A 16,734-nucleotide genomic window follows, 5' to 3' on the forward strand; every position below is an offset into this window, starting at 1 on the left:
CTCTTTTGAGACAAAGTTACAACTTAATTAAGCAAGTTCAGACCTTTTTCTCAACAAATCGATGATGAGTGGACATTAAAGACCTCCTTTGATATTTTTTCAGATTTTTAAATCTTTAAAGTAGGTCTGTAGCCGCACAGCTCTAAATGATAAAAAGCATTATTCTGCTCTTGTATATGCGTAAATTGCAAATAAAATAATATGAAAAACTTCATATTTATTGCTTTTTTTATTTTTTGACAACAGTTTTAGTCAGTTTTGGGCAGAGACATGCCAGTTCAAGAAATGTCTACATTTTTAAAACTTAAATGTAAAAGATGACCGTACATTCCTCTAAAATGACCTTTCTTTTTCTTATGTACAATTAACATTGGTCAGACAGACGACCGGGAAGGGAGGGGGCGTCAGACCAACTACAACATCTTCGACATATTGACGAACAAAATAAAACAAGAGTAAATTAACGATACTCTTTAACAAATGACATGGTAAACCGAAAGTGGATTACATAGAGAGAAACTACTTTTAGCTACTTTATTTAGTGGACAGTGTGATTATTTTAAAATTAAACTTACCTCATTGCTTAGTCAGAATTATCATTGTCTCACATTTTAATCATTATTTGTAAAATTGACATTTCTGATAATATTGATAATAGTGTGCTAATTTTGCTGTCCTAGAGCACGCGTAAAGGCTAAATTAGAATGAAAAAATATTAGAAACTTACTTGATACCTCAAGGATTTGTAGTGTTAAAGTTGACTTTTACAATAACCTTTATCATTTATTGAATGTCTGTGCACAGTATCAGTTTCAAGGACGGTAACTCTTAAATAGGAAAGAGCAAATTGAGGTTCACACTTTTTGTATATCTTAGCCCTATTTTTCAATAACAGTAGGATATCATAATAAAATCGATTTACAAAAATGTGTATTTAATTTATAATCACATATCTCACTCATAAAAAAATAGCCCCTTTCAAATATGAATTACTGCGACTTGTTCCTTGAATTACTGTAACATTGAAATTAATGCTGAATGCGAAATTAATGTTTTTGAAAATATTTTTTATAATGGTGGAACGAGGCGTCTGCAGTGTCTGTATGTTTCTAAATAGACACATATAAACTCACTGAAGAATCTATGAAAACATTTGTCAATGGCCTTAAGGATTGTCTATGTATCGGTTATTTTTCGTGTATATCAATATCATAACTAATCTGTTTACTCAGCTTTACATGTTGACTGATCGATGTTATCTTGGAAAACCCAATGAAAAAGTATACATATTATCACTGAAAATATTTTATTTATTTTAAGCAAGTAACGATGTATTAAGAAATCATAAATGTTATGTGATTGAAGCTTCCCTAAACACATATCACGGAGCCCTTTTTCTAAATTTTATTTAAAGCCATTGAAGCGCACGTATCAGAAAATAATTTTTATCAACACTGCTGAAGGAAACGGGCTTCTACATACAATATAGTTTGAATCTAAAAATTTCTTTACAGTGAACAAACAATAAAACTTATGTGAAGAAAATGTAAATAGCGATCTATGGAAGCCCGAAGTTAAACGATTTGACTTATAATTACGAAAGTTTTTACGGACGGTTAATTTAAAAAAATATTGCCTGAAGCTGAAATACAACAGTTTGGCCTTTTTAAATGTTATTACCAACACTTTGGTTTACTGCACATGAACAAAAGTATAGTGAAATACAACATATTGATTGAAAAGAAAGTATCTTGAATTTTCATTGGCATGTTGCATATAAATTGGACCGTGTATTAAGTATGAATGATTTTAAGCAATTGATATACTTCTACAAACCAAATGTTTGCTGTCTAAAAATTTACTTTTAATATTGATCTATTGAGTTTATTGAAAAAAATAATTGTGAAATTTTCACCCTCTATGAATCGGAGCATTTAAACCAAACTAATTCTTATGTCAAAAATGATTTCCCTACAGAATTTCAAATATTGGTTTAATTTATATGCAATTTGTAGACGTGGATTCCCAACATATTCTCAGTTAACATAACGCAAAATCAGTAACATACGTTATGTATTGGTTATTTCCACTTGTCACTGTTAGAGAATTACAGTGTGTTAATGACAATGACACTATTAGGTACTTGATACCAACTCTCTAAAGCACTTTATAAACGCCATCCCTTGGTGCCAGTTTGGCGTCCCTGTTCTTAATTATCATACAAGTATTCTGACCCACATATCTGACACCTTTCAATAAATACTCTAATTACTTAAAAAAGAAAACGTCGTCATTTTGTTAACAGTGATAAGGGACCTCATGAATTAACAATGATGACACTTGATTAAAACGTGAGTACTCTTAGAATGGTATGTTTTGCAAAATGTTGTAACATTTTTTAAGCTTGTGTTTAAAATTTTGATCAAAAACCTTCTTTACATTATTTACATAGAAAGTATTATAAAAATATTTTGGCGTTAATCCTCATTGAGTCTAGGAATTAAAATTTATGAAATGTTCTCTGGTCTCAAAAAAGCAACTATTAATGAACAGCATTCATCTTAAGATCAAGTCATTTAATACGGGAATGTTAAAAATTTTGATCAAATCGTTTGACTTATCATTAAAATTTGATATAAAAAACCATATGTAATAGGAAGCATTTCATAATAATGATAATTTCGGTTACCTTTAAGATTTAAAATTCACTCATTTAAAAAATTTACATGCATAAAAATTCAGGATTCAAGGGTACATTTACAAGCAGCAATTGTCCAATCTATCAAAAATCAAACTATTTTATGATATCAATTCTAAACAAAACAAAAAAACATTTAAGTGATTCAAATTTGTTGCCCTCCCTTTTTAAGAAATTTCGTGGTAAATTTCGTCATTGACCAGAAAAATATTTCCCCGCATAACGTATGTCACTATACTCATTCTGCCTCAAAAGGATTTTGCCTCCATTGCCTACAGTATGACAGAAAGACACAAACCATCACACCTTGTGTTTAGAGCATCTATTTCAAACAGAACTATTATTATATGTATAAAAAAAGACCTCAATGATTTCAAAAAGTCACTAAATTATGTTCAAAATATTTCATTTGTTTTCCCATTCAGCCTGATTATTGTGCGTAATTCAAAACAATACATTTATTTCAAGTAGCTATTCCGCTTTGATATAAATACTGGCGACAAATGTCTTTGAGAGGAAATTGCATTTTGAAGGGACTTGGACACGATTTGACTTCAAATTTTCAAATTTTATTTTTCTGTTTTCAATGTTTATAATGATGAATATAGAAGTTTACAATGCTATGGCAAAATTTGATTGTCAAATATCAAGTTATAAGCAAGATACAGAGTTCATAATTCTTTGTTTTCTAAACAAAGCTCGAATATTGTCATTTTTACATACGTAGAGTATTGTTGTAAGTTTCAATCAAATATATCTTTCTTTTGTTGATAATAGTATTTATGAAATATTGAATTAGTTTAAACTGCTTTTACGTGGTATTTTGTCTAAGAAATGGTAATTCTCTACATTACATTTTTTGTAAACAACTATGAGACTCGAGCTTTGTTTACATAACAATCAATTCTTACCTCTGTATCTCGCTTGTAACTTGACTTTAACATTTAATATTTTGGTCAATCATTTAAAATGCACCAGTAAACCATATTATACGTAAAAAATAACATTTTTTTAAATCTCAAATCGTTTCCAGGTCCCTTTAATTTAGTGGGAAGACACAATTAAACCAAGTATTAGTTGACAAAAGTATATTGCTAAATTGACTTTCGTACTTCTATCGCTTGGAGAATTCCGAAGTATAAAAGATTTGAAGAAACTAAACGTTTTTTATTCTTTTGTGTCATTTGGGATACTCAGATGATATTTAGAAATAATAATGTTCGTCCGATGTTGTCCGTTCACATTTTAACGGTTTCAATTTCATGTCAAATACTTTTTAGCAAATTTTAATTGACTTTTATATGCAAAATCTATAAAGATAATTGAACGTTATTTTTAAACTTCCATTCAGGTTAGGGAGTTAGGTCAAAAATGAAATGAAAGTAATTATTCATTGAAAACGGTGCCAGCGAACTAAGTGCAGAAAAAGTGTTTTAGGCCTCAAAATTCAAAGTAATGAATAGAGATTTAAAAATTTGCTAAAAGATAAGTTAATATATATCTAATTCAGGTTTATAAAGATAAATTGTCTAATTGAAGCCATAATAGAAATATTATATCACCTTATTTCACAAAAAGTACGTATTTTAGCCAAAAACGAGGGATTTCCCATCAGTTTTTTGAAAAGGAAACATCAAGCGTATGCTTGCTCCAACACCATTTTTTTATATGATATGCAAAATAATATGAACAATGATATATGTAAAAATGATGTTGGGGGAACATTGCGTTCTATACCTCCTACTCTTGATTATAAAGAAAAATTGATGATATTTTCACGCTTTTGAGAAAATGCCGGAAATGGCCCGTTTACGTCATAGAAGCACGAGGAATAATCGATGTTGTAAAACGTTTAGATTTCTGTAACTAGCATAATCAGTATTTATGTTTTATCAAAATTTCTTTATGATGTGATTTTTTTTTCAAATTTAAAAATACGGGGGCAGAAATTAGACCTTATCGCATATCGTTCTTTAATTATTGAATTGTTAAGCAAATTCCCCTAACAATACACCCCTAAACAATTGTCATTAATGGTCAGTGGTCTATTTAGTTAATAAGTGAAATATTTTTGAAATTCTTTTTAAATCATATATTTTGAATTTGATAATGCATTGAAGAGTGGGCAGGATAAATGCCTAGAAATCTTACCTCCATATCTTTTACTATTATAAATCCTACTTCTGAATATTAGATCTTACAAAGGTAAACGGATGATGGCTTATTGGCTCTTCAGTCCTGAAATTAACCACCCTGCAATGATAAACATTAAAGAAATCAACAGCAACCTTAAGATGTTCACTACGATATAAACTTGATTGATTACGTGATTAAGTACTCTGGAGGACCGATGGCTTCTAAGAAGATATTTTTACACACTAACCAAGTTGAAATCTATTAACTTTTAAACATTTTGATAATTCAAATTATATATATATATATAATATATATATATATATATATATATATATATATATATATATATATATATATATATATATATATATATATATATTTATATATATATTTGTCTATAAGAAAGACGGAGCATTTAAAAACATGAACTAATTAACTGTTATATACATAATATAGCATTTCTTTAATTTCATTTAATCATTTGATTAAGAAGTGCAGACCGATAAACACCGAAATAAGCGTTCTTAAGTCATTTTGGTTTGTTGTTCATCCTTTTCCCTGTCTGTTGGCTGTCTGTAAAAACTGTGAATTATGGTTCCACAGGAAATGAGTAAATATAAACATCCGTATTTCCATGTATGACGAACTTGGAACAAGCAATGTCTGTCGGTATTACTGTCATGTTTGGCCCCCATAATTCTAAACAAACTTGCTAGTGCGAAAGACAAATCAAATGTTTCCATGACCTTAGCCTTCCACTCTGACTCAATTTGACCACCTCTTCACCTTCAACTTCTAACAGAGCTATCTAACAGTAATTTAACGAAAGGAAGATGAAGATGAATGTCATTGTCGTCAACGTCTAGAGAAGAGTGTCGGTTTGGAACCTCATGTTTGATATCGAGCCGAATCAATATTGGCACGCAAGAATCACGGGAAAGAAAGACAACCAGTACCTGACATGGAAGGACCGTCGTAGCGACCCATATGGAGGTGTAGCAGTCATAGCATTATCTGAAATCACTTGGGTACAGGTCATAGGCGTCGGAACCGGGGGGGCTAGGGGGGGCTTAGCCCCCCCACTTTTTTTGCAAAGTTATACCTAAGCATTAGAAACATAGCATGATAGAGGGTTCAGCCCCCCCCCCCCCCCCCACTTTTTCTCGCAGGAAAGATTATTGTTCCAAAAGTTACCTTGAAAAAATGAAAAGTAAGATTCAGAAGCATACTAGCCCCCCCCCCCTCCCCCCCACGGAATAGGAATTTCATGATTTTGGGGGAAAAAAATTTGGGTAAGTAATTTTTTTTTTTGGTAGTAAAGGTACATACTAAGGAGATACTGAGGCCCAGTGATAGGGATTGGTGGCGATGTAAACATGTCTATTCAAGAACTTTCTAGATCAGTTGGCGTGGTGCAAGCAGAGTGCGGTTCACGATATGTTTGTTTCCTTTCACAATTTTTTGCTTTTTTCTTAATTTTCACCTTTAAAAATGATATATTAAACAATAAAAAAGGTATACTTAATCCATGATATTCATCACAGATCTCTAGATACTTTAAGAAACACTACAAATTCATTCTAAGGCTTCTCCGAGAGTCCAATGCACTAATGCACTATATATATATATATATATATATATATATATATATATATATATATATATATATATATATATATATATATATATATATATATATATATATATATATATATATATATATATATATATATATATATATATATATAGAAAATGAACAGTTCCAAAGTTTAAAATTAAAGTTTATCTTAGAAATCTGAAATATATATTTCCGTTTAGTGTTCTTGTATCGAAGGTTTAAAAATAAATTTAGAATGTGTATCTAAGTGTATTTAACATTTAAAAAAAACCAATAAAATGAAGCTCTTGACTCCTTTGTATTGTACAGCTCTTGTTTCAGCTATTATACTTGACCTGTGAAGGTCTCCCTACCGATCAAGTTGATGTGTATTCGCTGCGCAACCTTGAAGTCAAAATTCAGTGAACCGTCATGGTCAGATTTCTATTGCTTGGTAAAAATATTTGTACTGTATTCGTATTTCAACTCAAGCACAAGTGAAACGTTCGCATTAGTGAGTCTCAATAAATAGCAAAATGAACATTTATAATTTGATTTCCTTTACTATTATTTGTTGGTCCACCGACACTTAGTAAGTAATTGTTTAAGTTTATTAATCGCCGAGTTTATGCCTGCGCCGGGTACACCGACCACTGACTTGTTTTTGAACCGTCGTAAACAAAACAAGAGGCCCAGGGGCCACATCGGTCACCTGAGCAACAATTGCCTTAATTCTGACCAAATTAGCATTACAGTATCAAAATATCTTGACAACTAGGTACAGTAGATCTTGCTAAAAAAATTGAAAATCTGCCAATTTTTATCCACCTCTTTTTTTTTGGTAAATACCAAGCCCCTTTTGTTGTTGTACCTGTAAGACGATTTTTCTCTATTCCTATATACCCCCACCCTTTCGTGGCCCCACTTTTCTCTGGGGAATCATGGTTTCATCAAACTTAAATCTGCATAACCTGTGCTTTCACACTAAGTACTGAGTTTTGGACCGAAAACTTTCCCAGAATATTTTTTTCTCTATATATTCCTATGTAAAAATTCAAACCGCCATCACGGCCCCGCCCAACCACTAGGGACTGATTTTGCAAACTTGAATTTACACTACCCGAGTAGTGCTATGCCTCTACACAAGTTTAAGCTTTTCTGGCCAAATATGCTTTAAAAAGAAGATTTTTAAAGATTTTCTCTATATATTCCTATGTAAAAATTCATCCCCCATTGTGGCCTCACCCTACCCCTGGACTATTATTTAATCAAACTTGAATCTATACGATCTTGGGATGCTTCCACTCAAATTTGGGCCTTCCTGGCCCAATAGTTTTGAGAAGAAGATTTTTAAAGATTTTCTCTATATATAAAAAATTATCCCCCATTGTGGCCCCGCCCTACCCCTAGGGACCAAGATTTGAACAAACTTGAATCTACATTATCTGAGGATAGTTATACGCCAATTTGAGCTTTCTTGGCCAAATAGTTTTTAAAAGAAATTTTTTCTATAGATTTTCTCTATATATTCCTGTATAAAAATTTATCCCCAAATTGTGGGCCCACTCTACCCCCGGGGACCATGATTTGAACAAACTTGAATCTGCACTATCTGAGGATGCTTCCACTTAAATTTGAGCTTTCCTGGCCTAATAGTTTTTGAGAAGAAGATTATTTAAAGATTTTCTCTATATATTCCTATGTAAAACTTGATCCCCTCCATTATTGCCCCACCCTACCCCCAGGGACTTTGATTTGAACAAACTTGAATTTACACTACCCGAGGATGCTTCCATTTTGATTAGAGCTTTTCTGGCCTAATAGTTTTTGAGAAGAAGATTTTTAAAGATTTTCACTATATATTCCTATGTAAAAATTGATCCCCCAATTGTGGCCCCACCCTACCCCCGGGGACCATGATTTGAACAAACTTGAATCTACACTATCTGAGGATACCTCCACACAAGTTTAAGCTTTCCAGGCCGAATAGTTTTTGAGAAGAAGATTTTTGAAAAATACCAACAAATTTTCAATAATTCTCAATTATCTCCCCTTTAAAGAGGGCGTGGCCCTTCATTTGAACAAACTTGAATCCCCGTTACCTAGTGGTGCTTTGTGCCAAATTTGGTTTACATCTGCCCAGTGGTTCTTGAGAAGAAGATGAAAATGTGAAAAGTTTACAACGACGACGACGACGACAACGACAACGACAGACAACGGACAAATTGTGATCAGAAAAGCTCACTTGAGCCTTTGGTTCAGGTGAGCTAAAAATGAATACTTTATTTCATTACTTTGTTTCATTATTAGATTTCTTTCTTCAATGTTTATGACAATTTTCACAAATACTTGTCACTTAGAAAGGAAAATTATATTTGTGTTGTCTCAATAATTTCCGAACAATCCCTTACCATTCCCTTTGCCCTTTAATAAAACAACGCGTTGTGCGTAATGGTACTATTCAAATTAGCGCTCATCGACATAGTGAAACACGAACAAGAAATACATATCGCACGTTATCCCGGCTATTTATAAGGTCATTCTAAAGTGTTCTTGCAAAGAGGGATACCTTGGCATTCAAAATCTACGTTATTGCATTAAGCTGCATTAAATGGAACATCCTCTCACAAAAAATTTGTCCTGGTTCAAGCATGCGTTCTATATTTCCCATTCGTAAAAAGATAAGAAAAAAGTCAATCTTCGACTAATTTTGATTGAATTATAGAAATAGCGTCACGTCTGACGTCATATACTGCAAGTGAGTGCAAATAAATCAAACAAATATGTAAAAAATATATTTTCTATCAACTCTTCTTAATTATAACATTACATTTTATTGTACCCGAAACACTTTAAAAAATGGTGCATTATGGGGCCAAATTTAGCTCTTATCATATATAGTTCTTTGATTTTGTTCATGAGAGCAGCCATATTGCTTTATTATTTCTTTTTATAACGCATTTACTGATTGGTCAGAACAAGAGGTCAAAAAGTTAAAAAAAAAATGAGTACTCTCACTAGATGGCGTGATCGTTAACCCGCATATGTACTGACTTTTCGGTCAAGGGTTTATGTAGAAGGGAGCGGATCAGAAACTCTTGACCTGGGAAGATGGTATTGTTAGGCTTTAAATCAAACCTAGGAGAATCGAATATAGAGTCAGAAATAAATGTTCCTACTTCCCTCGTAGGAGTTGCAATATATTCCTTAATCTAGCTTTATATCCTTTAATGTTCATACTGTCATTCCAGTCATTGCATCCATATGTGTCTCAGTAAAATCTTTTACATCAAAGTCTTGAACTAGATACTATATAAGGAGTCTATCTTATTTATGTTGATATAAAAGGAATAATCAGCGGAAGGACATGGGTTATTTTCAATATCACTAAATAACAAAAGTATACAAAACATAAAAGTTTGAGCAAAAACAAATGAAAGAAAGAGACCATTCGATGTCTTAAGCAATGGTTGGATAGCATATTGTATAAAGTTTGAAAACAGTAAGGGAATATTTTTTGAAATTTTTATGGTATTTCATATAGAATACCCGAATAGCGGTACGAGGTTATTCAAAAGAGTATTCCATTATCTACTGTAAAGTTAAACAGTTTCTAAAATTGAAATTAAACTTAAGTTGCATTAAAATAGGGTTAATTAAAGACCTTGCAATTGTTTGGCAATGAATTAAATGTTTCAATTTAAAAAAAAACGAAAATAAACAAAAAACATAATACTTTGTGAATTTATAAGAATGTTTGACATGTATGTTATAAATTTGAAACTTTTAAATTATTTCAGTGAATTTTAATGTCTGAAAACAGCGTTAATTACTGCAAAAGAGTACAAATGTTAAATATTAGTAATAAAATTGGATTATTCACCTTTATTAATTTTCAACATTTAATAAAATAAGTTTGTATCTGATTACATAGTTCATTCCTATAGAAAAAAATTATAGATTGAAAAGCAATTTCACTTTCATTGCAGAATAGTCATGTTTAATGCACAGTAGTGCCAAAATAAGCATGGAGACCCCCCCACCCCAAGTTTTGTTCTGAAGTTTGGTTAGCTGTGTGTGTAGATTTTTGAAATAAATACCTTTAAAAAAATCTTTAAGACTAATGATTGCAGGATCCATCATCCTTAATATAATATATTATATATAATTACTTTTAGAAGTTGTTTTATATAAGTGTATTTTTATACATATCCATGATTTACTAAAATGAATATTTCTTGGTCCGCAATTTCTGTAATTTTGGTAAAATTTTAAACTATTTCGGTTTTTTTTAAATTATGCTTCTAAGGTTGAAAATCTTTTTTTATATATTTATAGGGATGTAATTTGAAAGAAGGGCAAATTTTGACCATGTACTTAAAAACAAAATACAGATATATTTTTATGGGTTTTATATTCGTCAAATCTAGACATGTACTGAATACCATATAAAAGCTATATTGTTTAAAAGGCATAGTTGGTTACGCCATACTGCAACACAAGTCCTTAATTTTAGCTAATTTAAAAAAAACACGAATGAATTCTATTGTTTAGAATTGTGAAAGAAAATTAGTTTTTATACAGTAATTTTAAAGAAAAAATGTGCTATTTTTCTACGCACGAGTTTTGCTAAAACTATAGTCAGTACTTAACGTAATCATATTTCAATACCTAGTTGCACAATTGTAAGAAGGAAAGAAAATATTATATTTTTTTTAAAAATCCTAAAGTCCCAAATATTGGACATTTTTTTTCGAATATTCTTTTTACATGTTTATCAGTAAGAACCAGACACTTCTCGTGAAACAAGGAATACTTTTTATATTTGTAGGGCATGATTAGATTCCTGACAGAAATTGTTTGTTTGACTCTTTGTTTCGGGGTGTTCTTTAATGGAGAGTGTCGTATTCTAAAAGGTATTATGTGACTGACTTGTGCATGCATTTATGTTATTTGTTTTAAAAGCTTAAACCGTCCTGATAATTTTTTATTATTGACGATAATAATACTAAATTTGATAGTCTAAATAATTGCCTGTGTGTGTTTGTGTACTGTTTATACACAATTTCTGATCGGCAGATTGGCAGAATATAGTAAAGAGTGAGGAAGAAGAAAAGAAAATCGAAGAACTGGATGTAAATAAAGGTATGCCATCTCGCTTCAGACATTGTATTCACAGTGCGTTATCGTTCTATCCTTCTTTATACATATTGATCAAAACGAATTTAGAACTCTTTCCCAAAAATCCACAAGTCTTGTATTAAACCGTACTGTATATCATAAAAATTTACAACTTGTGTCACTAGTAAATTGTTGTTTATAGAATCAAAACTATTTTGATGGGGATATGGTGGGTAGACATAGCTTGAACCCTTCCAGCGTGTATTTGTTTCTTTGTTGATTAGGACTGATTTGTTTGTTCTTTCATTATTAGGAGGTTGCAACATATCCGCTGGGTGGAATTTGACCGGACGAGACCTTGGTTGCTGTGGTAACTATGAAGGATGTTGTAGGATTGCGTCTAAGGTCTGCTATCTGCATGACAGTATATGTCAGTGCTGTCGCCTTGGGTGGATATTTTGTGGACCTGAGTGTAAGCCAGAGACTGAATGTCTGTTAACAACAGAAGTAAGGGCCAAACAAAGTATTACCATTTGATTATGATTTTTTTTTGGGGGGGGGGGTATTTTTTTCTTTTCTGTTATTAATTTACTTTTTTTACTCATTAACAAGGTTTTAAGACATAAATATTTCTTATCACAAATGTATACTCTTTGAAATTCAGACACAAGTCTTCTATTAGCAGACTTTATTTAAAAGTGTTTTTATCTAGTGCAAGAAATAGAGACAGGGTACAAGGATTGTACAATGAACACTATGATTTCATATCATTTATATTATGATATTTACACTCAGTGTATATTTTCCCTTTCTTTTGTATTTGGAATCTGTGACGTTCAATTTTCAATAACACACCAAACCTGATCATGGTGTATGTATACAAGTAAACGTCATCACGCGGTTTAAATAGATTAACCACTGGAAGATTAAAGGAAACGCTGAAACTTATGAAGCCAATTTGATATGAACTTGTCAAAAATAGTCGTTTAATCATATCTATTTGTAAATATAAAGGAGTTTCTCGACAAAGTATTCGGCACTATATTTTTAGCCGCGGAAGCGAACTTAATGGCAAGGCTGTTTCTTCTTTTATTCACATCCCTGACAAACAGCGTATACAAATGTATAATGTCTACAAAGCGACGATTCACAGATACGTCTTGCAAATAAACATCAATATGGGCAGTTAATGCGCTAACGCGCAGTATGCAATTTGTCTGCACGGCCTGCTGTGTTAAAGGACCGACGGCGATATCTAAAAATAAGCATTCAGTATACTTTTAGATAGTTTACTAACGGACGTGTCAGACAACAGTCATCACAAATTGTTCTCACATAGACGGATTAATTTGGAATAACACATCATCAGAAAATGGCTGACCTCTGAGCAAAATGCCATTTCGTTTTATTAAAACGATTTTATCGACGGCGTCAACTTACTCCGAAGCCGAGTGGATAAAATGTCGTACATCCCGAGTTCGAATCTCAGAGGGGCATTTTGTTGTTACTAACAGCGTTGAATTTTTAGAAATTCATTTTTTATTTCCCCAAATTGCAATTTTGTTGTTTAATTTACATGTGTACAGTTCATTTATCATTATATCTTTCATTATCAAATAATTTACTCTTAATTAAAGTGACTTTTTCCAGGTGTATTTTTTCAATTAAGTTGCGTTACTCTTTTTCTCCAGTAGATAAGCTCAAATATATATATATATATATATATATATATATATATATATATATATATATATATATATATATATATATATATATATATATATATATATATATATATATATATATTCTTAAACATTTTTACCGAGAAATGAAGTTTCGGGTATTATTTAACGACATGTGAAAGGCAAATAGCAGAAAACAAGCCAACAAAAAACATGGAAATTTCATAAAAAGTACAAACTGTATGCTTTCACTGCGGGCTAAATCGGGATGAAGTTTCTACAGTACCACTGCCTGCTGAGAAGATGAAAAAAAAATCATGATAAAACTCTCTTTTAACAAATTAGCGCAGGGTGAAACACCTCAGATTTTCACCAATCGTTTGATTAAGCAGACTGTACAGGTCTTGTTTGATTTGTTAAGACTAACGCGTAGAATTTTGATTGATAAAATATAGGTTAATGTATATATTTAGGTTTTTTTTGCCATCTCTTAAACGTCAGATTATTAATTGCGTGTAGGACGAAAACTTCAAAATCTGCACCCCCATTATTTATGTTTATATTCAGTGCTAGATCCGCACCAATATATTCACTTCCTTCCCCACATCAAATCGATCAAAGATTTAAAATAGGAAAATCCCCCTAGTATTTTCATTCAATTCGGAAGTAACTTCGGACCAATTTTTTCACTTTATGATCCAGGGCTGGGTTTCACAAAACTATCATACATGTAAGATCTATCGTAAGACATATCTCACGACTGTCAATTAGGATTTGTTCCAACGATTAATTAGCTATTTTTGACAAATAAGTTATTTGTTCGGATGCATTAGGATTTGTTTGGACAAACTAACTTATTTTTTAAACTGCATGCGATAAAAATTGACTCCATAAGATATTTCTTTGACCCTATACATGTACGTTAGATTTTTCACTCCATGTTGTACACATCCGTCTATGTAGTGCATTTATCTGACAATCTATTAACGCTTAATGATATGGTAGTATATGACATACTTTATAACAGGTCTAACAGCATTGTATTGCTTTTGGGGCTACATGCTGCTTGAAATTCATAAAGTATGATATTTACTTAATGAAAAATGTTTTCGACCATATGTTATATGCAAGTGACCAAATAATACTAAGTATGTTGTTTCGACAACATATTATACTATTTCATCAACGTGTTATGTAGTGATAACCTAATGATATAATGGTTAAACACAATGAAGTTTATACATTACATAATAAGTTGTTCGTATCCTTGAGACAGCTATGGCATTCCAGACGCATAGAGCACTCGGACCAATGACCATAACAAAGTTTGACTATCGCTGTCTTCCGTGCAGTATATCTTTTTGAAGTACTTGTTATAAATACCTAAAAAAAGTGTAACCTAAATTACTCACGTCTCCGAAGCGGGGAAAATCGACTCCCTTATACGTTGGAATCGACTCCCCCTTACTCTTTGTCGACTCCCCCGCGTTAGGGGTTGTATACAGTGTCTGTTGAATATATTTGATTGTCATAAGATTAAGACCGACCTTAACATAATCATCATAAGATATGACAGTTTTGTGAAACAGTTTTGATGAGATTTTATGAAAAATTTTAATTTTATGACAGATCCTAGTCATAAGATAGTTTTGTGAAACGGGCCCCGGGTACATTTATCTTGTTTACAATTCAGAATCTCCATGCATAGAATTTTTATTTTGCGATGTCGTTCACCCTGACAAGATAGAGGGGGCGTTTCGAAAGAGAAATCTTGGGATTTTTTCCTTTTAGTGAAAAACATCGCTTTTACCGTAAGGTTAGTGTAATCAAATAATTTACGAAAACATGCTGCATAAATTAACATCTTAGGACTGAGTAGAACTTAACTGTCCAAAGTTTCTGCTTCCATCATATTCGCTTTCAGTAATCATAAATAGCTCTGTTCCCAAACTACATTTATTCACTAACATGTAAAAAGTTCAGTTTTTCTGTTTTGAGCGACCCCATATTCAAAAATTATAATAAGTACGGGGATTTCGCATTGCAAACGACATGAAAAGTACCTAGATGATAATGTTGGAATAGACAAGAAAAGCTAATGCTGGTATTTGGCCCGTTATACAAGCCGTACATTTATTTCAGAATCAAATTATTCATAGAAGTATTATGAGTTCACCGGTCTTAATTATTAATAATCGAAGACTATGGTGAAAGCTGGCACAGTTAACAACAGTACATTTACATCAATTCCCTTCTTATTTTCAGAAAAGGAAAAAAATTTTAACGAACCATTCTTCATCATCGTCATCATTTTCTCCATCTACCAACTCATCAGAGAGGTCTAGTTCAATGATAATCGAAACGGTCACCTCAAATCAGGAAAAAGAGACATCATCCATTACTAGCAGCTCGAGTGTGAGCAAAATTGAAAATACAAGTGAAGAAGTTAAACAATCTAGTTTTAATTCATCCAGTAATGCAACAAACCCAACGGACTTTAACCAAATGGAACCAGATCTTGTCAACGATCCGGATGTTAACGCAAAAAGTGAAAGCGAGAACCGGCGAGAGATGCCTGTGTTTTTCAACAACACAGTCAGTGAAAAACAACGAGTTACCCATACAATGGGTGAAGTAGAGAATGAGAATGAATTTCCTTTGTTGAAGACATACTCAAGACATAATGATATAATAGAGGGGAGTGGGGAGGATGCCTGAGTTTATTTATAAATTAACAGATGCTATAAAAACATAGTGTTATGTCCTCTTTTGTAAAACTGGGTCGTATTCGCTTCTTCTACTGACATACCGTCTAATATGTGCCACCTAGCTGTCCAACAGGCTTTAACAGCTGCGTACCATACTGGATGGATGTATTTACTAGAAATTGGGATGAATCAACAACTCCCATAAACACAATACAGAAAAAAACACATTTATATGTCTCGAATGTAACACAAATTTCAGAACTGCGGCTGCTAATTAAAGTAAATCCACGCTCCTGTGACGTCATACATTTTACATAAACCATGAATTCATTAAAATTCTTGCAAGTAGATTTGTAATTTCTATGTTATCATAGGTGCACATCAAAAACTCAAATCATTGTTTACTTGGAGATATTTAATAAGCATTTTACATCCTTATATTGGACATAATTCAATAATGACAAAGGGAAATAACTCTTTTCTACTTTTCTGTAAGTGATATATCTAAATGCTATCATTTTTCTAATGTAAACAGTTTTTTGATCTTTTTTTAAAATTAATTTTAGTTTTCTGGCATAGTGAGCAATAAAATTTAAATAGACAAACAAGTATCCATCCACTTATATTTAATTTTAAAACAAAAAAAAGTGTGCTTTTCAGATGATAATTTCAGCCTTTGGATTTTATTACCTTACATCTTAAATAGTATGGATACATATATATTTTATTTATTTTTTGATGAAATTCAAGTCCAGTAAGTTAAAAAAAGTTAAATTTTTAACTTTGAACCCA

General features: G+C 31.8%; 1 protein-coding gene across 2 annotated transcripts; it reads left to right on the top strand.

The window, feature by feature from the left end:
* The first annotated feature begins 2,199 nt into the window (after positions 1 to 2,199).
* LOC105332766 (uncharacterized) lies at positions 2,200 to 16,352 on the top strand. Of its 2 annotated transcripts, none has more exons than XM_020069125.3 (5): positions 2,200 to 2,369; positions 11,263 to 11,347; positions 11,511 to 11,576; positions 11,866 to 12,059; positions 15,500 to 16,352. In XM_020069125.3, exons 1-5 carry the CDS (start codon positions 2,367 to 2,369, stop codon positions 15,950 to 15,952), a joined length of 801 nt encoding a protein of 266 aa, XP_019924684.3. In that variant the 5' UTR covers positions 2,200 to 2,366; the 3' UTR covers positions 15,953 to 16,352. The 2 variants fall into 2 exon arrangements, with proteins under 2 accessions (XP_019924684.3, XP_019924685.3); XM_020069126.3 differs by having other exon boundaries at positions 2,201 to 2,351; positions 15,500 to 16,349.
* The last annotated feature ends 382 nt before the right edge of the window (positions 16,353 to 16,734 follow it).

Source organism: Magallana gigas, chromosome 5 (assembly GCF_963853765.1).
Source record: "Magallana gigas chromosome 5, xbMagGiga1.1, whole genome shotgun sequence".
NCBI lineage: Eukaryota > Metazoa > Mollusca > Bivalvia > Ostreida > Ostreidae > Magallana > Magallana gigas.

What these genes read in the sequence shown, in the direction of transcription:
- LOC105332766 (XM_020069125.3), top strand. An exon ending in AGAGTGTCGTATTCTAAAAG is followed by an intron (nt 11,348 to 11,510) that starts GTATTATGTGAC and finishes TCTGATCGGCAG; the next exon opens with ATTGGCAGAATATAGTAAAG. An exon ending in AGAACTGGATGTAAATAAAG is followed by an intron (nt 11,577 to 11,865) that starts GTATGCCATCTC and finishes TTTCATTATTAG; the next exon opens with GAGGTTGCAACATATCCGCT.